Here is a 27,583-nt window from a genome sequence, read left to right as displayed (position 1 = left end):
CTGCTGATGTTTTAAGCAAGTATGATATTAGTAGGATTTGGGGGTTGGGTTCTTTTTGAAGTCTTTACATTCCCCGGGAGACCCAAGGGAACCCACACTGTGAACACAGCGGCACCAACACCACACATGCCCGGCCTCTCCTCCCTTCGCTCCCCTCTCTGACCTGGGTCACTCGCCCTTCCCCACAGGCCCCAGGCCCGGCCGCTCCCACCCGCCAGGCCAGTGCGGCCAGGGCTGGGAGCTGGGGGACTGAGCCTGTGAGGGGCCTCTGCGGGTGGGGTCGGGGTCTGCAGGGCCCAGAACACAGAGGGTCCCCGGGACGAGACCCGACACTAAAGGCAGCCGCACCCTGCCCACTGCCCCCATGTCCGGACAGTTCTCATTCCCCTCTCGTGGGCGCAGTGCGCCCTGTCACCAGCACCAGCTAGGAGAGCACCGCCCCTGGGGGCACATGTCACAGGAGTGTCAGGGAGCTGGGGCCTGGCTCTGGGGATCTGACCCCTAACACCAGAGAGGCGGAGGCTGGCAGTGAGCCAGGCACCCCGGGCTGAGCACTCCCTCCTCCTGGCCCTGCCCTCTCAGCTCCTGCTCAGCTTCCAGGGAGGAGCACAGCGTCTCCCTTTGTGTCCCTCGGTCACCAAACCCTGGCCCCTGGGACACTGACCCCCCCCCCTCGCCAGGCAGGCCTGGTACCTGACAGAAGTGGGGGGGCAGCCCTGTTCAGCGTCCACAGTCCGAGAGGCACACACAGCAACCCCCAAACAGGCAGAAGCCCTGGGGCTCCCACGGGAGGTCCCGGGAACACCCCCCCCCCCACTAGAGGTCCCCGGGGAACCACGCAGGCAGAGACAGCACCTGTGGCCCTCAGAAGAAGTTCTTGATCAGCGGAGTCACCATCTTCACCCACAGCTTCACCTGCCGACTTGGCTGCTCGAAGGTGGCAGAGGACACAGCGCCCGACCTCAGGTATAGCTGCTCCTGCTCCTGGGGAAGAGGAGCCACCAGGGTTAGGGCCTGCAGCAGCCCCAGTGACGCGGCCCCTGGCCCGGTGTCAGTGAGCAGGTGCCCAGCGTCCCTCCCAAACATTCCTGAGAAAAGCTGAGGAGCCCGTGTCCCTGAGCCCCCGAGACCGAGACGCACAAGGAACAGGCAGTTCAGCGTCAAATACACGCGACGGGCGGGCGAGACACTAGAGAGCCCGCCCCCCGACTAAGGTGCTGCCCGTCAGGGCCGTTCTCCAAACAAGGGGGCCGAGTGCCCGCAGCACCAAACCCTGGGGCTGGTAGGGCCGGCCGGCCGGCCAGGCGAGTGCGCACCCGCTGGTTCCGGCTGTCTCAGGGGCTTCGGAAGCGCCAACCCCAAGGCCTCACCCCGAGGGAGGGCTACACGGAACCCCAGGCTGAGGGCACCACACGGACCCCGTCACCGCAGCCTGGGGTGCCCAGCAGCCACTGGAACATGACACACCCAGGGGACAGCCTGTACTCTCCACAGGTGGCCGTGTCCCAAACATTCATCTAGTGACACGGGAAAGCGCACAACGTATTCAGCAAAAAGGCACCGCACATGAAGTGACATCCACACCGCAACCCTAACGCCAGGAGCCAAAACCCAGGGTCTGCCTCTCCATCCGCACACGGGACGGGGATGGCACAGGCAGGACTCCGCAGTTCGCTCTGGGCAGACGGCCCATGGCTGCTGATGCCTCCAATCAGCGCTTTACTTAACAACATGTTTGACAGCAAGCAAAGAAACGCTTTTCTCAGCCTCATCTGGGACTGCGCTGCCGGCCAGTGGGGGCGGGACCGTCTCAGAAACGACCGCCGGCAGGGCTGAAGCCCCTCCTGGACCTCCATTCCCCTGGCTGTGAACTACCCCCATCACACACCACGGCGGAGACCCCGCAGCCCTGGCTACGGAGACGTCCTGCCCACTGCAGGAGCAGCAGCTCCAAGAGCGCTAGGTGACACGGGCCTCGGGGCAGGAGCGAAGGCGAGTCCCTGACAGCTGCTCTGACCCCCGGAGGAGCCCTGCAGAATCGGTTCTGCGTCTGCCACCCAGGGCGGGGGCCGTGGCCATAGAAGTGGCCTGGGTCTGCGCAGCCCCCAGCCCTGGCACCCTTTCCTGCCCTAGCTCTGGCCCTCAGGGCTGGCGGCTGCTGTGGGACCCGAAGCCTGGCTGATGTGCCGACAGACAAGCCAGCTTCGGTCTCGGGGGGCTGGTTTGCAGAAGTCTCCACGGACCGGCTCCGGCTTCAAGTTTTCAAATGAATACGCAGCCAAGATTCCAAGTAAATTACCAGAAACACTTGAGTTTCCTCCCCAGCCCCACATGGGGATGGAGAAGGAAGTCAGCTGAGCGAGGTCACAACGCCGTTTGAGGGAGTCTTTCTGGGGTCACGAGTGGTAGACTGTTCTCTGGACAAAACCAGGAAGCTTGCAGCTTTTATTGGGCGTACTAGGCGAAGGGAGGGCCTCCAGGCTCTGATAAAAACATCTCCCCTTCCTGGTGCCCACCGTGACCCCAGCGGGCCCTTCCCGCATCCCAAGCAGAGCTCCGGAGGCGGCTGTGGGAGCAGGCCCCTGGGCAGCGGGGTTTTAGGGACTTTCTGGGTGGCTGGGCAGTCCCGGGATTGGGTGCTGGACAGGCCTCCCCGGGGGGCGGCTGCAATCCCAAAACATCAGCATGTAGGTGGAATCATCTAGAAACACACTTCTGCATTTCCGAAGCCCAGAAACCAGCTAAGGAATGGAAGAACCACAGCGGTAGGGCCTGCGCCTCCCACCATCGAAAGCCCCGGGGAGTCAGGTTTGGGAAGAAAGAGAAAATATCCCAAACATGTCACTTGGGAAAGCAGCTCCTGACCACAACCGGCCCGGCCTTTCTCAAGAACCAGGATGTGGGTTCAGTCCCCTTACTCAGGAAGTGGGGTGAAGAGGCAGGCCCAGGGCCCAGGGCCCAGGCCCGGGGGGCCGCTCCCCTAAATCGGCCACGGCCCGCAAGACCCATCCTGGCCAGAGGCCAGGCTCACACTAAGACCCGCCGTGGGCAGGGCCCCGGTGGAGGAGTCTGTGGCAGCCCGCTCTGTTCAGCGGAGGCAGGGGATCCGGCGCTGCTGCCACAGGGAGCTGCAGGCAGGACCTTTCACTCCGGCCCGGCTCTGAGGCCGCGGCTGGAACCTGGCTGCAGGGGCTTCCTCTGTAGTTTGCTGGAAGCCTCCCTGTAGCCAGAAAGCTGCTGAGCAGGTCAGATTCTCCGGCTGGCCACCCAGAGCACGACCGCTGCCACTTCCTCTCGCCCTGGTCGTGAGCCCTTCCCGGCACTGGGGCCCTGCGCGGCCAGACGAGGTTCCCAGATCGCAGGAGGCAGATCCCGGGGAGTGGGGCCGTGACCATTTCCTCCCCTCCACAAAGGCCCCAACAATTTCGCAACCGTGATTCCCAAACACTAGAGAACAGAGGCTGCACAACGTCACCAGCTGAAGCCTCAGGGGTCCGGCCTACAGCAGCGTTATCTGTGTCCCCGCCGCCCAGGAGCCCCGTCTGGGCTCACACACACAGAGCCTGCACCCATGTCCTCAAAGGCCTGTCAACACGGGCACACACGTCAAACCCCTCACGAACTCCAGCAACTTCCCGCCACTCTGTCCTTTGAGTGGAAAATACGTCTGACTGTCGGTCAGGGAGGGCCGAGACCACGGCCAGCCCTCTGGGAATGCCTCCTTTCCCGGCCGCCCCCCTGCACTTGCACCCACCTTGTGGGGGCACTGCCCCCGGCCTCCCCCTCCCCTCTGGGAGGCTCTCTTCCAGGAATAATGGGGTGTCGGCCGGAGCACTCCCTGCTCCCTTCCACATCCCTGCACAGCAGCCCTCGGCCCTGGGAGAGGCTGGGAACCCCTGCCATGCTCACACTGGCGACAGCAGTGTCTCCTGCCTGCCAAGGAGCAGCCCCAAGGCAGCCCTGCAGGTTTCTCCGGCACCAACGCCACTGGCAACCTCGGACTGCCCCCTCGAACCAGGCAGCTTCTGGCTCCTTCCCACTGCTCTCAGGGGCCAGTGCCGCAGGCCGGTCTGAGCTCCCAGCCCTGCCCCCATCCACCCCAGGACACCCTGGCGGACCGACCTGGTGAAGCTGCTGCTGCAGGGCCTGGCTCTCCGTCACAATGGCGATCTGGGCCTCCAGGTCCCGGTGCACTGACCTGTACCCAAAATTAGGAGAGCCAATCAGCGTGAGACAGGGCAGGCTGCTCCCTGCCAGGTACAGCCAGAGGCCTGCGGGGAAGAGGAAGCGCAGACAGGAGTGAGTACCGCGCCGCCCAGGAGTCCGCTCCACGCCTCGCTCCACCTGGGAGAGAAGCAGACCCCCTGCCCCAGTCACTCCCCCGCACAGCTCCCCCAGGCAAGCATTCCCTCCTGGCCCCAGGGGCTGCAGGCAGCCCGGCGCCGTCCCTCAGGGGCCTCACTGGGTGGGTCCCTGAAGGGAGCTGGTGGCATCCGTGCTCGGGGCCTCTCCTGGAGTCAGGGCCTTGTAGCCCTGCTCTCAATGGCCTCTGCCAAGCCCAGGGCTAGAGCTCAGCCCTTCCTCCCTGAGCCCCAAGGGCTGGTGACAGAGGTGCAGGGCAACAACAGGGTGCCCCACTCTGCTCCCACCTAAGAACTGCAGGGCCCTTTGCTCTGAGGGACACACAACGCCCCCATCTCGGCCCCTAACACACTGGAGGCCGATGGACAGAGCACCTAACAGGCCCTGCGAGCCTGCCCTTCTGCCGGAGGACGAGCCCCCAGGCTGCCGTTGCCAGGAGGCGAGGCATGAGGCGCGCGCAGCCGTGTGGCGGGGGCCACTTCGCCCCCACCCTGGTCACTGGTTACACTCTGACACCGCCACGGGGCACCACCGGTGATGGGGCTACGGGCTCTCTCAGAACCTGCAGCATCATGGGGAAGGGGGCAGAGGCAGGCCCCCCGCCCTGCACCCCGTTCCTGTTCTCCTCCTCCCCCAGGGCCAGGGCTGGCGGGCACAGACCAGCCCACCAGGGCTGCTCCTGAAAAGACTCTCCCCTGAGCCTCCCCAGGACCCAGGCCACCGTGGCCCACACCCCTCCTTCGGGAGCCCAGACCTGGCCACCTTCTCCTGCGTGCTGCCGCGCACCAGCACCAGGCACACTCAGCAGGAAACCCCAGCCGCCCCGACCCTCGGCAGGGCCCCTACTCGCAGCAGCCACTGCCGCTCTCCCACCCCGTCGACCTCTCTGCCAGTGTGACCTTTGCAAAGGGCCCATGGCCGTGCACCATCGCCACAAGCAGTCAACAACAAGTAACACACGCCCAGCTCCTAAAATAGAAGACCGTTTCCTAACTCTCACTCGGGGCAAGAGCACTTCCAAGAACATCTTGGGCAAGAGATGACGATGCTCCGCTGCCTCTTCCTGTAACGCACTTGACCCCTCCACACACGCATTCACAGGGGCCACATCAAAGCCACTTGCTTGCCTGTGCACATCACTCCATCACCTGCCCCACCCCAAGGGGCTGCCTGCCCGTCACAGACCCCAGCGTGGCCAGGCCGGCCCTGGCCCTCTGCTGCAGATGCCTGGGGCTCCGAGCAAAACGCCACCCTCGACCTCTGCATCCACTCCAGGCCGGCTCTCCTGCCCCACTGCCCGCAAAGCCAACAGTCAAAGGGACAGGTGACCAGGCTCAGGTGAAGAAAGGCACGAGCTCCGGCCACCTGCCATTACTGCCTCAGCTCTTCTGGGTCCACTCAGTGCCACTCGTCAGCCAGCTCTCCCGGGCGCTCAGAGAGGGGCGGGGCAAAGACAGGGATGCCTGATACCCATGTGGGTGACGGAAGTTACATCTGACGTGAATCCTGTCTCCCTGTGTCCATCCCAGGCTCCTGGACCATAAAGTCTGAAGGGCCTGGTCACAAGGGTGCTTTTCATCTGTGGAACTTGCGTGAACACAGACCACTCCCGCCAGGACAACCCAGGGCTTGGCCACCAAGGCAAGCATCCCGTGGCCGGCCCCCACGCCTGGACAGGCCCCCACAGGCACCTCCACTTCTGCTTCTCAATTCATTCTCATTACCGAACCCCCCGGAGAAGCCTTTTAAGACCCGTTTCCCTGACTGCCACGCCCCGAAAATAACGTTATCACTGCGGACACGGTGCCTGCCCGTCTGCACGCTTCCCAGGCAGTGGGTCCACAGTCCTTCCAGCGCCCACCCAAGAGCCTGGGAGAGCGATCCGCAAGGACTTCCCGCCCCCGCTGGCTCCCCCTACCCAGGCTGGACTTCAGCAGAGGGCTCGGGGTCACGGCAGGCACACGGGTTTTACCCCACTGACCCCGCTGGGGAGCCTGCGGCCACCACCCCCCACCTTCCTCTGGAGTCTAGTTTCACTGCAACCCTTTTCCATCAGGAAAAGACACCGACCACCCTGACCGGGGCGCTCGGAAAACCAAAAGGTCGCCAGTTCAACTCCTGGTCAGGGCACAGGCTTGGGGTGTGGGTTGGGTCCCAGTCGGGGTGTGTACAAGAGGCAACCCATCGATGTTTCTCTCTCCCTCTTTTTCTCCCTCCCTTCCCTTCTCGCTAAACATAAAAAAAAATAAACTTCTAAAAGAAGAAGATAAAGACCACAAATGGTGCAGCAGGCGGCCTCACAGTGCTGGGACCCCGAGAGCTGGGAGCAAGGTCCCCTGGGACCGAGGCTTGCCAGCCAGAGCGCCCAGTGCTCGCGCTGCGCCCTGACCACGGCTGGGAAACGCTCGCTCGGGGCGGGGAAGCCAGAGGCCCTTTGCAGCTGTTTCATCCCTCAGGTCAGGAGCACTGGGGACAGACAGACTTGCTGCCCGGAAGCGCGACACTTCCCAGCAGGCCAGAGACCTGCTACCGAGGCCCAGCACCTCAGCCCAGGCCTGGCCTTTGGGCCCAGCGTCTCCGCCGTCCGGGGGACCGCTGGGACTGGGAAGCGGCTCCGCGGCTGACGCGCAGCAGAGGCCAGAGCCCGACAGCCCAGGCGACCCTGAGCCCCACGCGCCCACTGTGCCTGCTGCACGCAGTGCAGCCTTACTCTGGGGGGGGAACCAGGGAGCCCGAGGGCTTCCCACAGCGCTTGCCACCAGGGTCCCAGCCCCGGACGGGCCCCCCCCCCCCCCCCGCCCCGCTGCCACCTCCCAAAACCACTGCATGCCACAGGGCCCAGCCGGTGTCAGGCTGCACGTTTCTGTCCCCCAGTGTCACCTGCTCAGAGAGGCCCTCTTCGACCCCCCACCTGAGACCCCCGTCAGCAGGGACCCTTCTCCCACCGACTTCTTTGTGACCCCCCCTCCTGCCGGACCTGCCACTGTGTTTGAACAGGCCCACCTGCCCACCACCTGCCCCCGTTCCACCGTAAGCCTCTGGAGGGCAGCGGTCAGTCTGCCCTGTGCCCACGGCCTGGGGAGCCGGTCTGCATAGCAAGGCTCCGCCAACAAGTGACGTTTAGATGAAGCCCGAGCACGCTCTGAGGCTCCATGGCCGGGCTCCCGGGTGCCGGGTCAGAGGCCTCTTTGGGGGCCACACCCAGAAAAATTCAAACTCCCCCTCCCCCCACAATATTCTGCAATAAATCTTAGGGCTCTCAGCCCTTGCACAAGCAGCAGGGGGCAGAAGACATCACAGTCCACTCCTCGAACGGACAGCACTGCCTGTCCACTGCCCGCACAGCACGAAAACCCCCAGGGGCCCCGAGTGTGCGCAGGTTCGGCCTCTGGTGGGTACACCTGCCAGCTCCCAGGTGGGACGAGCCCCACGAGGGCCAGGCAAATGGGCGGTGCTGCCCGGCTGCCTTTTGAGCTCACTTTCCGGCCTGTGCCTAGCAGCCTGCCGGGAAGGCCGGACAAGAACGACAGGCTGCTGTCCGCCTGAGCCAGAACCCTCCAGCCCTGCTGCACCGCCCGGCCACACACAGACCTGGGACACTGTGCCCGGATGCACCGAAGAACTTCCGATCCTTTCCCTGAAGGGCACGCCCACAGCAGAGCCCTATCCCCTCCCCCAACCAGCGTGAGGGGGTGGCCCACTGGGGTGCGTCCACCGCCACCACTCCCGCTCAGGACGGGTCCAGGGGAAGCCTCTGTGCCCTCCTCCCTATTTTGCTGTGAACCCAAAACGGCTCTAAAAAACACGAAGTCTTCTAACAAACAAATGAAACAGCGGGGCAGAAACTTCCAGTTACGAGGAAAGAGCTTGCCCAGCGGGCGACCAACCGCCTGCACAGCGCGCTGCCTGGCCGCTGACACCTGCATGGCATCGAAGGCGGACAGGAAGAAGTGTGACCCCAGCGCCCACCGGTGACCCCCGCAGCGCTCCAGCGCTCTCCGTCAGCACTGCGCCCACTCCCAGAACCTGCCCCCACCGGCCCCGGAACGGCTAGCCGACTGAGGTCTCCCGTGGACCCCCACCCCGCGGCCCCTCCAGAGGCCGAGAAGCAGATTAAGACCTATGGCTTCACGACCCCCAGGAAGAAGAGAACAGAACAACAGGTAACAGGGATGTCTGTCCTCACCACCGGGCTCCAGACTCCCGTGTCACCCTTCTCTCTCCGGAGTGCACCCTGCAGACACGAACCCAGCCCTGCCCCTCCAAGACTCCAAGTTCAGTAACCTCTCCGCTGACTCCCGTCCACACACGTCTCCTCAGTGTTCTCAACAGGCAGCCTTTGTGGAAATCCAAACTTTGCAGAAACAGGCGAACCCTGTCGCAAGAGAAGTCCCTAGCCCGCAGGCGTGGCCCTCCACCTTGTTTTATCCGGCCTGGCACCTTGTTTCTACCTGGCGGCAGCACCGAGCTCCTTGCCCCTAGTTAAGGAGAAGTTACATTTATACAGTCCTCACATTTCATTCCGTCCTTTGAAGGCCACCACGAGGCTGACGTGGCCCCCTGTGAACATGAGGCCGATACTCCTGCTCCAGCAGGTGCCTTTCAACAGTGCAAGGCCCCTCGGCTCGCTGCGGCAGCTCCATCCAGTACAAGCGGCATGTATCCCAGTCTGCCGAGAAATCAGCCAGGCAGCCAGCGGCGCACGCCTCCGCCCGGCCCGCAAGCAGCACGCTGCACCGCCATGCCACCACGCCACCACGCAGCGCTCTCTGCAGCACGGCCCGAGCCGCGGCTCGGCACTGCCAACGGGCTGTGACAGACACACTGCGGGGCACACCCACACCGGTGCTGGCTGCCGACTGAACTGCGGTCGGGCACCTGCTGCCCGGGGCTCCCCACGACAAGGCCACCTGTCCCCATCCGGCCGGCCGGCTTCCCATGGGCAGGGACCAAGCGGAGCTTTCTTGCATCACCAGGCTTATGGGGCCACCGATAGGTTCCACACACAGTCAGTGCACAACGCCCGGGGTGTGCGCCGCTCGCTTCGAGAGGCGGCGAGCAGGAGGCCGGACTCACTCTGCTCTCCCAAGGGCTCCTGGGAGCAGGAGGACCCGAGACCGGCCCTGGCCTGTCCTCTGGCACTTGGGGAGGGGCACAGTGGTAACGGCCAGCCACCACGGGCAGGAGTTCTCCAGGGCCCCCACACAGGCGCACCCAGATAGACACACCACCTGCACCGAGCACGGCCCTGGCAGAGGGCGGCCAGCAAACGGCCCACTGCTCCAGCCACCCAAATCCAAGCTGCCCTCTGTTCTGCCTGCTCACCCGACGTGGGCTGCAGCTCTCCTGGGCTGCTTCGGGGAATGTGCCTGTCAGAAGCAGAGCCAGAAAATGGGGCTTGCTTAAGACCCCCACTATCAATCACAGACATTGAGCAGGGAGGGCCTGCCTCCCACCACAGCCCCGAGTGACTGCTGACAGAGGAGGCCCGGTCTCCACGCGCCCTTCCCCATCCACTTTCTTTCTCCTCCCCCCTCCCTCCCTCCAGCACAAGCACCAGCACGCTCTGGGATTCCTGGCCTTCCCCAGCGCTCCAGGGCTCCCAGCTGCAGGGCCCCGGCCAGCAGGAGGGCGGGGGAGGGAGTGGCGGGAGTAGCCAGTCCGGGAAAAGGCTCGACACACTGGAAAAGCCGGTTGAGTGTTTCGGTTTCAAAGGTAACTGAAAGTCACTGCATAGCTCAGCTTCAGGGAAACAGCCCACAGCAGTCGGCTGATGGTCTAGGCTGACCTGGGGCCCAAGCAACAGGAGCCCCGCACAGAGGGAGCCATGGGGCAGCCAAGCGAACACTGTGCACCCCCCAGGTGCACTCGGAGACACACACACACACACACAGCCTCTGAAAGTCACCCAGCTTGGTCTCCAGGGCCCCACCCTTGGGCAATGTTGAGGCTGACACAAGTCACAAGGCCAACCCTGAAATGCTCTCTACACCCCCCTCCGCCCACCGCCCCCCCCCAGCCGGCCTGTCTGCTGAGACATCTGACCTGCGGCCTGGCCCGGCCAGTGCCACGGGCTGGAGTCAGTCCGGTGGGGCAGCTGCCTGCCCGCGCCAGCAGTGCCACCTGCCTGAGCAGGCCCAAGGGCCCCCAAACAGGAAGTGTGAGGCACCACAATCTCCTGGGGAGTTTTCAACCTGAGGGTTCCAAGGGGGTCTCAAATCTAGTAACACAGACCAGGGGCCACGGCAGTCTGTAGCTGGGACCCCCACCTGGCACGGGAGACCGAGGCCACACCACCCCTCCATCCTCGCTCAGTTATTCTGGAAGCCTCTAGAACCAGCACAGGAGCCAAGCACGCTCCTGAGCCCCCACAGAGAAGTCAGGAAAGCCAGGTGTTCCATTCGTGGCTTGGCCTCTGCACCATCCCCTCCTCGTCTGGACTCAGGACTACCCAAGTGGGTTGTGAGGGTCCCTGGGCGGCACCCCTCTGCCGAGCACGGGTCCAACCCCGCCCACCCACGTCCCCATCGTGCCCCTGGGACGCGCCAGGTGGGGGCTGCTCCAGCCACCCGAGAGGGGTCCTAACAAAGCAGCAGCCCAGACCCCAGCCCGTTCTGCAGCAGCACCATCCACGTGAGCTCTCTGTGGGCACAGCCCTGACTTCCGCCGCTTTGACAAAGGGCAATGGTGTGGGCTGTTCTGTGCCAAACACAAGATCCCTACCCATCCTGTCCCCGAGAAGGGCGTGACCGGCGTGGGAGGGCGCCCACACCCGAGGAGAGACCAAGTGACACGCCCTTCGTCTGCTTGTGGAGAGGAGCTAGGTGACCGTGTTTTAAAGCTGCCACCCAAGTCCGGTTTTGAACTTTTGGTGCCCAAGTGTGAGAGACTCTGCCTAAGGACACGCACCAAACAGGACGAGTGTGACGCGCCCGCAGGGCTCTGTCCGCGGGCGGGCCAGAGTGGGGAGGGCCGTGCCCTGCCCCCGGCTGCCCCCTGTACCTTTGGCGTGGAAGGTCCAGCCCCTCCGCCAGTACTCCTGCAGCCGGACCCGCTCCTGCTGCCCCAGGCTGCACACCGCCCGGTAGAACTGCCGCTCGATGTGCACGTAGGCTGCGGGGATGGCGCCCGCCACGCCCTTGGCCCCGAAGAAGCCGTTCACCTCCGGGGAGGCCAGCAGGATCTGGTACTCGGCCCGCGTGCCCAAGACCAAGTCCATGTAGGCCTGCGTCAGGTTGAAGTAGCCGGTGGTGAGGAAGACCCTGGCGCCTCGCTCAGCCTCGGTCAGCAGGGTCTCAGTGACGAGCTCGTCGATCTGGATCTCAAAGGGCTTCATCTGGATCAGGGGGTAGATCCAGGTGTCGGGCGCGGGCCTGCGGTCCCCCGCGGCTGCGGCGTCCTCTCGAGGAACCAGGGCGTCGCCGTGGAAGGTCTGCGCGTGCAGCCTCTGCTGGCGGGTCCTCGCCGCCTCGATCACGCCCATGACCCTGGCATTGGCCGCCTTGCAGTACGCCGCCCGGTCACCTGGAGAGGCAGGGGGAGGAACATTAAAGGGCGGAAGCGGAAGCTCTGCACTCCCGCCCAGCCCTGGACAGGCAAGCGGGCCCCAGGGACTCTGCTCGGAGCCTGCCCTCGGGGACGGGAAGGGCCACGACCCCCTCTGCACGTGAAAACTTCAACACAGGCCACCACGGGTGCAGGCACAGGGCAGTGGGCACCTTGGGGACAACGCCTGGGGGAACCCGAGGGGCCTCTGGGACCTGACCACCGTGTGTGCACACATAAGCCTCACGCCTAGGACCTTCAGCGATAAAGACACGTGTGGCACAGCACAAGTAACAGAAGGAGTGTGAGCGCGTGGCAGGACAGGGGCCTGCTGGGCCGTGGTGCACCGAGGGGCTCCAAGGACCTGCGTCTTATTGACACCAGCCCGGTGCCAAGCGCCGTCCACACCAGACGAGCAGACCGCTGAGCAGCAAGGAGCGGCTGCGAGCGCCACTATCGGATGAGGGAAGACTGAAGGTGAACAGGCAGAGCAGCCCCGACTCAGGGGCGGGACAGCAGGCCCTGTGCATGGCACGGCCCTCTCCTCGCCCACGCAGCCAGGTCACCGCCAACCCCTCCCCCCCAGCACTGGCCAACCCTCCTTCTTCCCCGAGCAGGGGCCTGTGCTGCGCGCACTCGTGCCTGGCCTGCTGGGCTGGACGGGGTCAGCCAATGCTTTCCGTAGGGGACACATAGCAAGGCTTTCAGGCTCTTAGAGCCAAAGGGCAAATGGAGGATAATACGTAGAGTGCTGGTTTACATGACAAGAGAAAACAGGTTTCCGTGACTTTTAAAAAGCCACGGAAAAAGGACAGAATTAAAAAGCCACGCACGCAGTGTCCAGCTGGCGCAGGCCGGGCAGGCACCCGGCTCATGCTGGCCCCACGGCCCCTGCCCCAGGCACCCTGCTCCAGACGCTGCCGTTCTAGGTGGGACCAGAGAAGCTCCTCTCCGGGCTGGGCGGACCCCCCTCCCCACACCGCTGACACTTGCAAATTCAGCAGCAGACCTTAAAGGCCACCGGGAAAGGGAGGCCACAGGGACCACAGGAATGCAGATGCCCCGGGAGCCTCGCTGCCGGGACTGGCCCAGGACCAGGCTGAGGCTCTCCAGGTCACTATGCAGTCAGGGGGCCACAGGGCCTCTGCGAGGCAGAGCGGGGAGCTGGCCCTGGAGAGGGCAGACGCCACACAGCGGCTTCCCCACTCGCTCCCCCCTCCCAGCTGGCTCCCTCACCCACAGAGCACAACCATGGCCAGTGAGTCATCTGTCTGGCGCCTGCGACACAAGCAGGGCCCGGTGCTGCCACCCCAGACTCCCAGCCTGCGGCCCGGCCACCAGAGGTGTGCTCTCCCCCACCCTTCCACCCTCCCAACCCCAGGGTCAGGGGGCGGCCCAGCCGGGCCCTACCTTTGTAAGGGTGCACCATGCCCTCCACCACCTGCACTGTGTCGTCCGCCTGCAGCTGCAGGGACACGTCCCCCACGGCCTCCACCAGCTCCGCGAAGAAGTCCGCGACCTCGGGGCAGTCCTGCAGGAATACGTAGCGGTCCTGGCGGTTGGTGAAGTAGGAGTCGCTCAGGTTGGCGCTGCGGGGAGGACAAGCAGGCCAGGGCTCAGGCCAGGGGGCCGCAGCAGGCCTGGGTGTGGGTCTCGGGTGAGCCGGCAGGGGCGGGGCGCTGGCCTGGGTCACGACACGGTGGTAGCGGTGACAGCCAACTACCGGCTACTGAGCACAACCGCTCACGGGAGGCAAGCAAGAGTGGCACTGACGTGACACAAGGCAGTGGCCGGCAGAGCCCCTCCCTCGCAGAGCCCCCAGGCCGCTGAGCGAAGAGCTGCACCAGCCCCACCGGGCCTGGTCACCAGTGCAGTGACGGTGCTGAGGTGGACACTCAGCGGGACCTGGGTCCCCTCTCGGCTCTGCCTGACAAAGTCACCATCCTCTCCGGTCTCTGGTTTCTCACATATGAAGCGAGGCAACCACCACCCGGGGTCACAGAGGATTTACAGGAGACGCCGGCCCAAGGGGCTTCGCACACGGGCACAGGAAGTGCTCGGTAAGCCCCACCCTCTGAGTTTTACAACGAAGGAAGTGTGACACGATTTTATTTGCAGACTGGTTTTTCTCTCCTTCCCGCCCCTCAGCAGCCATCCGCTCGTTCTCCGTTTCTGCGGGTCAGTTTCTGTCTTGTTTGTTGGCTCGTTTGGGGTTTTAGATCCCACACACCAGTGAAGTCACCTACTCTGTCTCACTTACTCTGCACAGTTGGCCCCACTGCTGTCTCAAGCAGCAAGTTTTCGTTCTTTTTGCTGCTGAGCGGTGCTCCGAGCACACTCGCACCAGCTCTTCCTCATCCCTCATCTTCCGGCAGACCCCAGAACCCTGGCTGTCTCCTCCCGGCCTCTGAGGGCTCCCCGCTCCCGGGTAGTCGCGGTGCATGAGCAGGTTCTCGAAGGCTCACAGAGACGGGTCTCCCCTTCCCTGGAGACCAAGACGGGGAGGTCCGGACGGGAGAGGAGGAACGCACCCGCTCAGGATGACGCTGCTGTCGAAGAGGTACACCTTAATGTGCTGGAGGCCGATGGTCTCATTGAAGCGCTCGGGGACCAGGAGCCGGAGGAGGCCGCGGAGGCTCGGGGTGTGGAAGAGGGAGACTCGGACCTGCTCGGGGAACCTCTGCAGGAGCGGCAGCAGCATCGTGCGCGAGTTCTTCCTGCCTGAGCACGCGGGTGAGCAGAGGAAAAGGGGCAGGCGACTCATACCAGGAGAGGTGGCCAGCGACAGTGTGGAGCCGCCTACCATGGGCCCCGTTCACCTATGTGCCCATCCGGACCGGTCCACCACAGGGGCTCCAGGCCCACCTCTGTCCTGGACACCCGCCTATCTCAGGCCAGGGCCAATGTGGTCGGCAAACAGACATCTGCCCTTTCGCCCGCCAGCACCCTTTCACCCCCCTCCCAGTCAGCATACCCAACCTCCTCCTGGGGGCGCCACCCCACCCCCACTGTCCACATCTCTGCTCAGGACAAAGATGACTCTGCCCACCCTGAGCCCGCACCGCCAGCCCTGCAGGGTGAGAGCACCAGGCCAGGTTGGGCCAGGCCGCACACCTGGAGCCCCTGCTGTGGCCACACGGGAGCTCTGGTCTGACCACCAGGGAAGCAGACTCTTCCAGTGGACAAGAGGCCATGTGAGTGGGGCCTGGCCATCAGAGGCCACAACCTGGAGGAGGAAGCCACTCAAAGGCTCAGGACCAGGAGACGGGTCCTAGTACCATGTCCAAACCCAAACCACCACCTGCCCACCACCTGGCCCGAAGCAGGTCAGTCACGAGAGTCCCAGAAACTCTCTTCTGGCCCAAGCTGTTTCCCGCTGGGTGGGCAGCCCACACTGCAGAAGGACTCCTGACTCTGACAGTCAGACAGCCCTGGGCTGGCCAGACAGGCTTCAGGTGGCCTCGCCCTGTGCCGGAGGGCGGGGAATGCGAGAGTGCTGCCTGAGACACAGGCTCCGGGACCGGGAGAACCAGGGGATGCACAGGGAGGCAGCGGACCCACCTCTCGAGCCCCGCGTGAAATCCAGTAGCACGGACACCTGGAGGCCCGAGGGGGACTCTGCGTGGAGTGACCTCTCCAGAGCGCTCTCCAGGCAGTCCACCTGCCGAGGGACAGGCCCCGCGGGGCAGAGTGTGAGACCGCAAGATGGCCACCAGTCAGCCGACACCCCACCACCCTCTCTGAGCACACACTTCATCTGAGACTGCCGGGGGAATGGTCACCCAAGGACGCCACCCGACACCCCTCCAGCAGGGCCTCACAGGAGACCAAGGTGGGCCAAGCATGGACGCTGCCCCTCCTGAAGGTGCTCTCCAGCCACTAGCTGCCACACACATTCAGCAGGTAGCCCTCACAGACAGAGGCAGCCTGCGCCCGGCTCCTAGGAAGTACCGGTAACTATGTGCTGAGTGAATGAGCCCCAGACAAGACCGCCCACCGGGCATGCTCCATGAGCCGGACATGGCCTTCTTCTCCAGGAGAGCCCCGTGGCCAAGAGTGTTGGGAGACAGGGGGGGCCCTACCTCAGAGAGGAAAAGAACGGGGGACAAGCTTACGTTCACCCGCCCTCCCCGGCACCCCCATGCCCTGCCCTATTGCTGCCCAGCTCCCACCCAAGGCTTTCGGGGCCAGAACGGCACTCCCGTGGGCAGGGGCCCATCGCACGACCTTGGAGCAGAAGGACCCCAGGGCATGGACACAACCCACCATCTCATCTCCTCTCCCACAGCCCAGCCCACGGGTCTGCACGCGCCGGCACCCGTGCTGGAATCGGGCCGCAGGAAGCACGCCTTTGCCAACCTTCCCACACCTGCCGGTCCCACCCGCGGTGACAGGCGTGGCCTGAAAGCCCGTCCAGGTGGAGCACGGCCGGCTGCAGAGCTGGCACCTGACACCCGCCCCACCGGCACTCTGGCTCACGTGTCCAGCACGCGGCCAGCAACCCTTCCGTTACGGGTCCGAGAGCGAACACGGGCTCTGCGGGCCGGGCGGGCTCCGGTGCCAGCATGGGAGCGAGGAGGCAGCCGCAGACCAAACGTGCCGGAAGGAGATGGCCACATGCCAGCACAGCATTATTTGTGGGCACAGGAACTGGCATTTCACGTGCTTTCCATGAGGCACAAATGCTGTTCTTCTTTTAATTTTTCCCTCAGTTGTTTGAAAATGTAAAAACCAGTCTTGGCTCCCAGGTCAGCTCTGGGGAGCCCTGGACCACAGGCAGAGCAGCTGGGGCCCCAGTGCTGGGTGAAGGGGACACTGGCCCGCAAGGGTGGAGCCCCCACACCTTCCTAGCTGTCCTCCTGACACAGCCAGTCTCTGAGGCCACGGGTCGGGGCGAGGAAGGGCCGCTCCACGCCGACTCTATCAGTGGCGCGCAGCACGAGGCCTGCAGGCAACTCGCTGTTCCCCCCAGGACCGCCTCCCCTGAAACCTTACCAGCTCCTGTTCCAAAGGGCCGGTGCCCAGGTAGAGAGACGCCATCACCACCCGACTCTTGGCGGCTTTTATCTGCCCCTGGAAGAGAAGAGAACGTTCGGAATTCAGAACCATCACTTCGGTTTGCTGAGCAAATGTGGTCCTTGGCCTTGGAGGCAAAAACGCCCCACGCTGAGCTACTCTGCTACTTTCACCAATTAATACTTAAAGCAGGGGTGTCCAGCCCATGGGCTGCGGGCCGCCTGCGGCCCAGGATGGCTGTGAATGTGGCCCAACACAAAGTCGTAAATGTACTTAAAACATTATGAGGTATTTTTGTGATTATGTGTCTCAACGTACTTAACGTGTGGCCCAAGACCACTCTTCTTCTTCCAGGGTGGCCCAGAGACGCCACGAGGCCGGACGCCTCGATGTAAAGCAAGCCCAAAAGGTGTATGTGTGGGAACCTACCAAACCCGGGCCCGCAGGCCTCCTGAAAACGCGCTGCCTGAGAGTGAAGAGTGACCCAACCGCACCAGACACAACGCAGCCCCTGGGAACGGGGGAACTGTGCACCCAGCCTGGGAGTGTCCACCCCACGCTGCTGGGAGGCAGGAGTGAACCCCCGGACGGGGCACAAGCCACACTCCCGCCCACATACCCCCCTCCCGCACACGCGGGCACACACACACAGAGGAGCGGAGCCGGGCGGGGGGGGGGGGGGGGGGGGGGGCGGCGCAGGCGCAGACCGGAGCGGCTGGAGCTCCAGAATGAGCCACATTGTTCCTGAAATGGGGACAGACAGGTGTCCAGGCCTGTCAACACCACATTCCAACGTCTCAGGGTGACACATTGCAGCCGTCCTGACAGCCGCTATCCTCTCCCTATACCTGCTCCCGCCACCAGAGGACAACTGACCCCTCTCCGGAGCTGAAGCAGCCCCGCCGGGAGGCGGTGGCCTGGGCAGAAAGGACAGACTCGCGAGCCACGGCCAAACTCTTGACAACACACAGGAGAGCGAGGCGTGGCGGCGGGAGGGTGGACGGAAAGCGTGGCGTGGGCCGGCCTCCCTATCCGGTGGGGAGCCCTACCCAGATCTCACATGGCCCGCTGGAGAAACACACAAACACAGGCCTGGGAGAAGCCTCCCACCTGAGCAGAAAACCAAGAACCTCCCCAGTTTCCTTTGTTTTGTTAACAAGATGGAGGAGTGCGTGGGGGCAAGTACCTGTGGAGAGAAAGGGACGGGCACAGCCGGTGGGACCCGCCCTTCACCCTGTAGACTCCGCCCCACCGGATGGACCGCTGTGGGACCCAGCAGGACAGCTCACCCCAGGGGATTAGGGCACTAAGAAAAACCTGGTTCTTCAGAACAGCAAAGGGCAAAGGGCATCCACATGGACGCTGCACAAACACGGACTTGGGGGGTAGGCGGGCGGGGGGGGGGGGCGCACACATGCCTGCACCTGGCGTGCACACACATGTACACACACAGCGAGCTCCGGGGCAAGCCAGCCAGGGGCGAGGCCAAGTGCAGACCTGCAGAACAGCAGGAAGGGGAATCCGCGCACACCTCCCTCCCACTGCCCCGCGTCCCGCCTGTCTGACCTCGCCCCACCTCCACTCTGACATCACTGGCAGTGTGCACTCAGGGCTCACGTCAATAAAAATTCATTAGCGCTGAGTGACTCATTCCAATTAACAGTCCGGCCACAAATCACCAGCCACGGCAGAGACGCCCGAGTGGCCCCCCAGTGCAGGGTTCCGTGCGCCACCAGGCGCAGACCTCAGACAGTGGAGCAGAGCCGGGGTGAGAGGGCCTGGAATCAGGGTCCCGACTTTCCAGTCCACTGGAAATGCCTCTTCACTGAACGCGAGGCTTCCGGCCACGTCCCACCCACCAAATCCCACCGAGGGCCACTTGGGTCCTCGTGTCCTGTGCGTGACGCCCACCAGAAAGACACTACTGGCTATGGCGGTGTCCCCCGGACAGAGGCTTACGGTGCCCGGACCGGGACCGGCTGTGCTCCTCCCCAGCCATCTCAGCAGAGAGGTGCCAAGCAGCGCACCCCCTCCCGCCTCCCTTCTCATGGGCTCCGCCTTCGACACAGGGCAGAGGACACTCGGTGTGTGAGGCTGGGAACCCAGAGCTGCCCTGCGCCCCCACGCTCTGGGCTGCTCTCTGTGAGCTCGCAGGGCAGCTGCTGACCACGGCCCCACTCGGCCGTTTCGTTGCTGAAGACCACCTGGCTGAGCGCACAGGGGTCAGCTGGGCAGCCAGCCAAGACGCCCAGAGCAGAAGGCACTTCTGCCCGGGCCTCGCCCAGCCGCACGCCCGAAGGCCCTGCTGGAACACCCATCACTCTGTCCCTCAGACGCAGCTCACCTTCATGAGCTCAAAGAACTCAGCGGGGGAAGACAGCACCCTGACGTGCGAGCTGGAGACCCCGAACTCCGGCACCAGATTTCGGATCCACTGGAACCTGTGCACGCCCTCGGGGCACAGGCAGCAAGGCGGGGAGGTGGCCTGGGGGACAGCGGGGGACAGCAAAGGGGCCAGCAGCAGCCATGGCGACCTGGTTCAAGAGACACACAAAGGGTTACACTCCACAAGTTGGTTCCTCAGAAGCCTCTCTTGACGGTGTGGGTTTTTGTTTTGTTTTTGTTTTTGTTTTTTCACCAATTTCAGATTTTCTAGACCACATTAGGTAAGCCCATCTCAAACTCTACACAGAGGTTTTCCCTTCAGCCCTACCAGCTGAGCCGCTGGGGAAATTCTGTGGATACGCCCCAAGCGCCCCAAACGTTAGGTTGATTCCAGCGCCACGAGTGAGCCCCAGACGCCACCCCCAACACCCGGCCGGCGAGAGCCCTGGGGGGCCACCGAGCATGAGGACATGTCTGCTGTAGAGACCCAGAAAAATAAAGTGTTCTCATACGTTTAATTAGTTAGTTAAATATTTGACCCCCCCAAAAAAATATTCTCGAGGGTAAAAAAAAAATTTTCTTTACTACTCACATATGGAGAGAAAAGCCAGAGCAGGAAGAGGTCATCTCAAGGGGCAACAGCAGTGCCGACACTGTCCCTTCCCCACCCACCCACACATCTTCCCCCGGGGTCACACCCGCTCCGGGCTGCACTGGGCTGAGCACCCGGCAGCTGCGGCCCTCCCTGCAGTCCCCTGGGGCTGAGACCGCAAGACACGGTCTGCAGAGGTGCAGCCCCAGGGCGGCAACACCTTCAGGGACAGGGACAGGGACAGGGAGGCTAGCCTGCAGCACAAACCCGGCCTGCCCCGAATTCCCGAAAAGCAGCAGGAAAACCCTCCTGAGGGTGTGCCCTTCCAGCTCGGCCTCCAGAAGGGCTCTGGGGAAAGGACGCTCGAGCCCCTTGGGGGCCACAGATTCCAGGAAGATGACTTCATCACTTGCCTCTCCAAGCCCAAACCTTCCCAGGGTCACACAGGGCCCTGCAGATGCCAGACACCCACAGCTGTGCTTCCCAGAAAGCCCACCGGTGTGTCACGGCCGACTCAGTGCCAAGAAAACCAGTCAGCGTGGAAGGTGCTGGCTCCCTGGGTCCTGGGAAGCCTTGGAGGGCAGAGGTAGGCAAGCAGCTGTCCCTCCCCCTCCCGCCGCACCTGACGCGGTGCTGACCACTCCCATGCACGCGCACACACTCTGACACACTCACAGCTGCCCTTCCAGCTCCCAGGGGATGAGCATCAGCCCACACAGGAGTGCCATAGACACCAGACTGGGGACTGCTCCCTCGGTTCCCCAAATAGCAGGCCGTACCCTGCTGAGCTCAGGCCACGTCGCGGGGGAGCAGCGGTCTTCCAGTCCAAGGGAAAACCCGAGACTCGGGAAGGCTGCATACCAGCCTATCAAGTTGAGGCCCCAAAGGGGGCGTCAAGTCTAAGAGTCGTTAATTAAACATGGTCTATCCAAGGTGAACCCCACGGCAGCGTGAGATCAACTTCTCTCCCAGCCTCACAGCACTTACCAGCGCGGCGCTCGGACCCTAAGGAGGGAACCCGGAGTCACCTGCCGCCCTGGCCACGCGGCAGTCCCCACGCCCTTCCCACGGGCCAAGAGACTCAATCGGCTCGCTAAAGGCAGGATGAGGAAACACCTCCTTGGCATGCAACCCTGGACAGGGCAAGTGCCAACTTGGGCCTCCATCCAAGCCACCACATGAGCACCACATTATGCACCATGGAGGGCCCAGAAGGGCCAGGCGTGGGCCCCGCCTCCCACAGACCTGGCAGCCTCACAGGCTCACACACCTGAAATCACGGGTGAACGACACAGAAAATGCTAAAATTAAGTAAACAGGGTCGAGTTGTTGACACACAGTTCATGTGCTTGAGTGACGCCTGCCTGAGCCACGGGGCGGTCAGCCGGCCGCCCGGGGGCCCTTTCAGAGTAGGCGGGGACGGGGAGGTGTGAGCAGGGACGGGCCTAAGCGACCATCGCGGGACAAGCCAAGAGTCTGCAAAGGTGTCAGCCCAAGGCCACCTCGGTCCTGCCGAGCGCAGGCGGGAGGGGCTCTCCCTGGACCTGGAACGTTCCACCAGGGCCTCAGCCTGAGATCTGTCGAGGGCTTTTTCTGGTGTCTGTGGACTGACAGGTCCGTTTTCGCTCGAGAGGAGTGGCAGCGGAGAGTCACTGGGCGTCGGGGCTTCGCCGTGGACGCGGCCGTTCCCCAGCCCAAGGGGAAGGTGCCTGGAGGGGAGCAGCGTGCCTGGTGAAGGCCCACAGCGACGCACAGGCCGGGGCCACAGCCAGGCCGGACCGTCGGCCGACTGCCTCCGAGGGGGCACCAGCGGCCCACCCCACCCGATCACCCGCCGTGGGCTTCTCCAGGGCCTGCTTGGGGGCCCGTTTGTTTTCTTCCACCTCTGCCAGAGCCCCTTGGGGTTAGTCCCCACTTTCCACCAAGGAGTCCCTGGGAATTTCCTCAGAAAAGGCTTCCCCGCTGCTGGCAGCAGCCCAATGCACAGTTTCCCCAGGACACCCCTCCTGTCCCAGGTCAGAAAGCTGCCCCAGGGATCTGGAGCGGCAGGGAACCGGGCCCACTCGCACTTCGGGAACCGGGCAGCTGGGATGCACGTGAGCATCCCACACCTAGACCTGGGCTCCTCTCCCCTGTTCCTCGATGCCACCCAGCGCCATTTCTAGCCACAGGGACGGGGAGTGTGGGAGCTAGAGGCTCCCTGTGGGCCCTTCCACACTCTGGCACATCAGGGGCATCTCGAGAACAGGGCTCAAGCAGAGCAATCAGCCCCCAAATGAACAACGCAAACCGATCCCCAGCCGGTGATTCTAAAAGCAAAATGGGATGGGCACCCTCGCCAAAGGGCGGGCTCCAGCACCCCCAGGGCGCCTGACTCTGGGTAAAGGTTCAGCCACAGGGTTGAAGGCTGCCCTTGGAATCCTCAGCGTGGGTGAGGCCTAAGCACTAAGGAACCCTGACCTAGGGCCCCATTCCTCCACCCAGACAGGGGCCCAGGGGAGAGGATGGAAGGTGAGTGATGGGGGATGGCAGGGGGACCCTGCAAATGTGGAGGGAGGGGCATGGAGGTGCGGCAGCTGCTTCCCTCCATGTGCAAGAGGAGCCCAGTCTGGACCGCCATGACTAAGCAGTGTGCCCAGACACCCCGGTCCCTGAGACCCTGGACTGGGGCCGCCACTAAGCCAAGACGGTGGAAGCCTTCCTGGCCCCAGACGGGACAGCGCAGCCCAGTCCCCCGTGAGAGGCGTGGGGAGGACCTGGGACGTGAGATCAGGATCAGCAGCCAGAGAGCAGAGCAGCTGCTGAGACCCTGTGGACACGCCATCCCACACAGGGTGCCTGGGGGAGCAGAGGCCGGGCCCACGGAAAAATGCAGCCACGCCTCGCATCTTCCCTTCGCCCAGCTGTGCCCCACGCTCAATGCAGACCCTGGCACTCAGGCACACAGGCCAGCTGCCCAGGGCTTTTTCCAAACAGGGCATGTGGGGCTCTCAACGAAGAACCCGGTGATGCCTCGGACCTGAGCCTCACCCCTGCGCCAGCAGTGCGGGTGTCGTCTCCGGCCACGATACAGGCCTCGCTGTCTGCGACTGCAGGCACCCAGCCACAGTCCAAAGCCCCACAAGGCTTCGGGGACTCGAAGATCAGATTCGTGGTACAAACCCTGCGGCTTGGGTCCCCTCCAAAAGACGGAAATTTTAAAAGAAACTGAACTCCCTGGACTGCCGTATTTTCAGAAACTACTTTTTTAAGAAAAACCCACCCTTCCCCTTCCCTCATACACATTTAAATGTGTAAAAAAAAAAAAAAAAAGGTGAACTAATGAGAAAAGAGCAACAGTCATAACACTTCCTGAGAAAGGCTCGAGAAACTACCCGGCAGCCCCGCACTTCCTGCAGCCTCGGCCTGGGGCGGCCCTTCCTGACTAACGCAAGACCCGACCTGCCAGGGAAGTGAGTGGATTCCCGGACTCCCGCAGGTTACAACAGACTCCGGCCCGCCGAGCCCCGGGCCGGGCCGCCAGCGTCCGGCTGTACTCTGCAGGTGACTCTGCTCTTGTCGCGCCCAAACGATGGTCGATGACATCGAGGGGCCAGACACCTACGTGCGACCCACACCACACCTCGGGCCGGCCAAGTGCACGGGGCACGTCTGACCGCTGGGCGAGAATCCTGCTCTAGGCGTCCAAGCCCCACTTCCCAGCAGCCTTGAAAGCAGTCCCTTTACATCAATCAGAGTGAGTGTTTCCCGGGGAGGGGGGGGTTAACCGTCTGAACACTTCAGCCCCAGGCTGCCTCCTGCCTGTCCACCGGCTGCCCACCAGGCAGGCCTGAGTCACCAGCAGCGCCAGTCAGTGTGCTGGGAGGAGACTCGGGCCAACACGAACCTAATAAGCTGCAACCCAGAAGCCAGCCCCCTGCAAACCGTACTTCGATTCCCGGCAAGGTCAAATTTGAATTATCTGGGGGAAATCGTGCCTTAACTCGAAGTCTCCCCCTCCCACCCGTTCCAGCGCTATAAATAGACCAAGAGATGACCCTCTACACTCTGATGAGTAAGGAGCGCTGGGTCCCAGCATCACCAAGTTCAGAGGAAAAGTCATTTCTGGAAACCTGGTGGTCCCTCAGGGCAGAAAGCGCTCCCCAGCTGAACAAGAGTGTGCTGAGCTGCCGGCTTGATGTAAGGAAATCTGACTGAAAGAGTCTGCCAGTTACGCTTCCCCCAAAACTCAGAGAAGCTGGCCCTCCTGCCCCCCCATCACCACACATCTAGAATAGGGAAAACAGCACTCGAGTTTCAAGAACGAAGACTTCTCTGCACAGGCGGCTCAAACTGAAAGTAGTTGTCTTTTCAGAAGCAGCATTTCCTCGCGCGGCAGGCAGGCTCGCGGTGACGCGCCAGCGCCCTCCTGACACATTTCCCACCATGCCTGCTCCAAACCACCAGTCCACTCTGCGCAGTCTGCTGACTCCGGAGACTGTCGGAAGTTTCTGTCCCCACGCCCCACCCGGCTCCAGATCTGCCACAGTCAGCTCAACACCGAGCACATTCCACGGGGGCACGCCCGGATGCCAAACATGCCCCGGACTCCCCCTGGCAGCACCCCCTCCCCTCCCCCCAAACCTGGTCCTTTCTCACTCCCCGTCTGAGAGAAGCCCGGGGCCATCCTCAAAGCCACCCAAGTCAGAAGCGTGGCCCACCCCCTCGGCCCACCCCCAGAGCACCCCAACTCTGCACCCCGGTCAGGGATGACCCTCCCACAGCCCTCTCCTCTACTCCCACCTCCCTGGCTTCCTATCAGCCCCACCCTCCTCGGCCTAGACCATGAGCAAGAGAAGCTACACAGAATCTCAGACTGGCTTACTCCCAGCCCCTCTCTCCCTCCCTTCCCCACTCAGCACCCCCGGCAGCCCCTGGAAGTGGGGGGGAGAACCTGTGGAAGCTCAGGACGGAAATCCCCTGCTGCTGTGACCAATAGCTCGTGTCACTCACTGTCCTTGCAGACAAGCCACCCCACCCCCTGCCATCGTCTCCCTCCACTCCCCATCCTCCATTTCACCCACGCCCACTCCTACTCTCCGAAACTCGGCTCTGAGCTCCCCAGCACCAGGAAGCCTTTGGTGCTCCCAGGTGTGCCTCTCAGGCACCGCCGTGACTTTCTCTGGCATGCTGGACTGTTGTTGCTGCTGTGGGCCTGAGCATCTTATGTCTTATCTCCGCTCCTCAGGTGCCCGGCCCGCACAGCGGGGCTCCAGACACCTGCTGAAGGGGTGGGTCCAGCAGCCCGTGGGGGAGAGTCGGAGGCCTGTTCAGGGACAATGGCAGTGTTTCTGGGTCAGTAATGAGCAGACACAGTAAGGGGAGTTCGCTGTCACCACGGCTGCCTGTCACTGAAAGGAAACCACGGCAGTGAAGGCACCGTCCCCTCTCACTGCCGTCTTGCTGGCCCCAAGGATTCGCCAGGCGCTCCAAGAGTTGAGTCAGACTGGCAGGCTGAAATCTAAAATAATTTCAGTTCACGACTACACAGAACTATTGTTAATGAATCAGTGATCAGAGTTACAAGAAACCGCATCATTTGGGGAATGAGGAATTGGGAGGTGCGACCGAAGAGGAGGAGAAACGAAAGCCAGCCGCCACGGGTGGGCGCCCCTGCAGACCTGAGTAACCACGAACGCCCCCGAGGCCACCCAGAATCGGAACAAAAACTGCAAACTGCAAAAGGCAGAGTCAGAAACCGACAGGTCGGTCACAGTGCTGGGCGAAGCAGAGGCTTCCAAGGATCACCAAACCGAAGTCCCTGACACTTGTGCTTCTGTGTCTGTGATTTCCTGGGTTTCTGGTGGGGCTGCCCGCCCAGAAAAAGAACAGCCCCTCCCGCCTCGTTAAAAGGAAACACAGGCTGCAGCCACTGCCGCTACTCACAACAAGTGCTTTGGGGAGTCCATGCAGACCGTCCCTGGGGACACAATGCGCCCCCCACCCCCGCAAAAAAAAAAAAAAAAAAAAAAAAAAACACCCAAGAGAAATGTCTTTTTTAGGAGAATTTGTGGAGATTGCCCAACAACCTTTAGCAATCAATTCCAATGTTAAACAATGACGAATAATAAAGGGTTTTCATACAGTTTAAACACATACAGGAAAATGACAAAATCACCTAAACACCTTCCAGGAGAGCACAAATCTTGAAACTTTACACCAAATTTCTCGGTAGCTCGAGGCTAGGACGCAGAAGTCATCTGACTTCACTCCCCACTGGCACGGACTGGTCTCTGCTCAGAACCAGTTACAGAAAACGGAGAGGCCACCCCCCACCCCCACCCCGGGCGCACTGATGTGAACCTAAAAGCCTTTCTGATCAGCAGGCTTCCAAGGGCTCCATCTGTCACCTGCAAGTTCCCCTCGTCGAACTTTTTTGCTGAAAGTCTTCCACCTCATCCACTATGAAGCAAGATCCTTTCCCTATCTAGAATCAGCAACCAGACGGGGACCACAGAGGGCGGTCCCCAAGGCCGGGGGTCAAACCTCACACAGCAGCCACTGATACAAATCTAACATGACACAAACTCTATTAAAGGAAGCACGCGAAGATACCCCCCTCCACATACACACACCAAGGATCAAGTGTAAAGCTAGAATCTAATTTAAAAAAAAAAAAAAAGGGTATGAACACAAGAGAATTTTTTTTTTTTTTTTTTTTTTTTTTTTAATCTCAGCGACGGCAGCAGGCCTCTTGGTGCGTCGAGTTCTGGGCAAATGTTTGCATTGAGGGACCACTGCCCAAACACACTGCTTCCACGCCTACTTCACCATTTACATAACTCACTTCAGTACTTTTCCAGGACGCAGGCCCTTCGGAAAGCTTTTGGAGAAGGGGGTTCGAGTGGTTCCTCTTCCCCAGCCTGAGTGCTACTGACTCAGGATTGCTTCACAGCCGGCCCTCGCTGGCAGGATGTGAGAAACGCTGCGTGCACACAATCCCGGCAGGGCTGATTCACGCCGCGGGGTCACCTCGCGGCCGGGGTTGCTCACGGAAAAGACCCCTCCGAGCCCGAACCGTCTCTCGCAACGAGAGGGTCACACCCCCTCCCCGAGCGCGTGCACAGGTCGCCCGCGCACGTGTACGCGGCCGGCGGTCGGCTCGCCTCCGCGCACCGCGGGGCGCGGGCCGGGTTGAGGACCCCGAGCCCCCGGGGAGGCCGAGGGGGGAGCCGGACGGCGGGCCGGGGCGCGGGTACCCACGGGCCTAGCTGCGACGCCACGGGCGGGCGGGCGGGGGCGGCCGCGCGCACCCCCGCCGCCCCTCTCACCTCCTGCGCCGGCGGTCCCGGTTCCTGCCGAGGCGATCGGACAGGCGCCCCAGGAGCGCGGCCAGCCCGGGCCGGCCAGGCAGGAGGCCCAGCAGCCGCCTCCAGAACACCGGCCGGGCCACCGCCGCCGCCATGGAGACTCGGCGCTTCCGCTTCCGGCGCGCAAGAACTTTATCGACAACGGCGCGCGCGGACACCGGGCGGCGCGCGCCAGGGCCGCGGCCGGGAGGCGCCGGGTCCCCGCAGACTCGGTTTCCCGACTGGGGGCGCGGCGGGGCGGGCAGGGGGTCCCAGGTGTGCTGCGCGCCCGGGCGCAGTTGCCGGCATCCCCCTGACTCAGCATCGATAAGTGGTGGGGACCTTACCTTGCAGA

At 63.0% G+C, this 27,583-nt stretch overlaps 1 protein-coding gene across 3 annotated transcripts in view; it reads right to left on the bottom strand.

Moving 5' to 3' along the window:
• The window catches only part of PGS1 (phosphatidylglycerophosphate synthase 1), a 30,380-nt gene extending 3,017 nt beyond the window's left edge, over positions 1–27,363 (bottom strand). The window contains exons 1-9 of one of the 3 annotated variants that reach the window (XM_071219424.1): positions 27,211–27,363; positions 19,268–19,457; positions 16,903–16,980; positions 15,469–15,568; positions 14,439–14,628; positions 13,318–13,496; positions 11,272–11,886; positions 4,123–4,271; positions 856–984 (exon numbers count right to left, since the gene is read on the bottom strand). In XM_071219424.1, the coding sequence (XP_071075525.1) occupies positions 865–984; positions 4,123–4,271; positions 11,272–11,886; positions 13,318–13,496; positions 14,439–14,628; positions 15,469–15,568; positions 16,903–16,980; positions 19,268–19,457; positions 27,211–27,344 (1,755 nt within the window). In that variant the 5' untranslated portion in view covers positions 27,345–27,363 and the 3' untranslated portion in view covers positions 856–864. Of the gene's footprint in view, positions 1–855; positions 985–4,122; positions 4,272–11,271; positions 11,887–13,317; positions 13,497–14,438; positions 14,629–15,468; positions 15,569–16,902; positions 16,981–19,267; positions 19,458–26,726; positions 26,981–27,210 lie in introns of those variants that run through there. The other 2 variants (XM_053910780.2, XM_053910781.2) reach the window with 2 other exon arrangements.
• Positions 27,364–27,583: the final 220 nt, after the last annotated feature.

This window comes from Desmodus rotundus, chromosome 9, assembly GCF_022682495.2.
Source record: "Desmodus rotundus isolate HL8 chromosome 9, HLdesRot8A.1, whole genome shotgun sequence".
NCBI classification, from domain to species: domain Eukaryota; kingdom Metazoa; phylum Chordata; class Mammalia; order Chiroptera; family Phyllostomidae; genus Desmodus; species Desmodus rotundus.
This window is presented reverse-complemented; position numbering and strand designations above follow the sequence as displayed.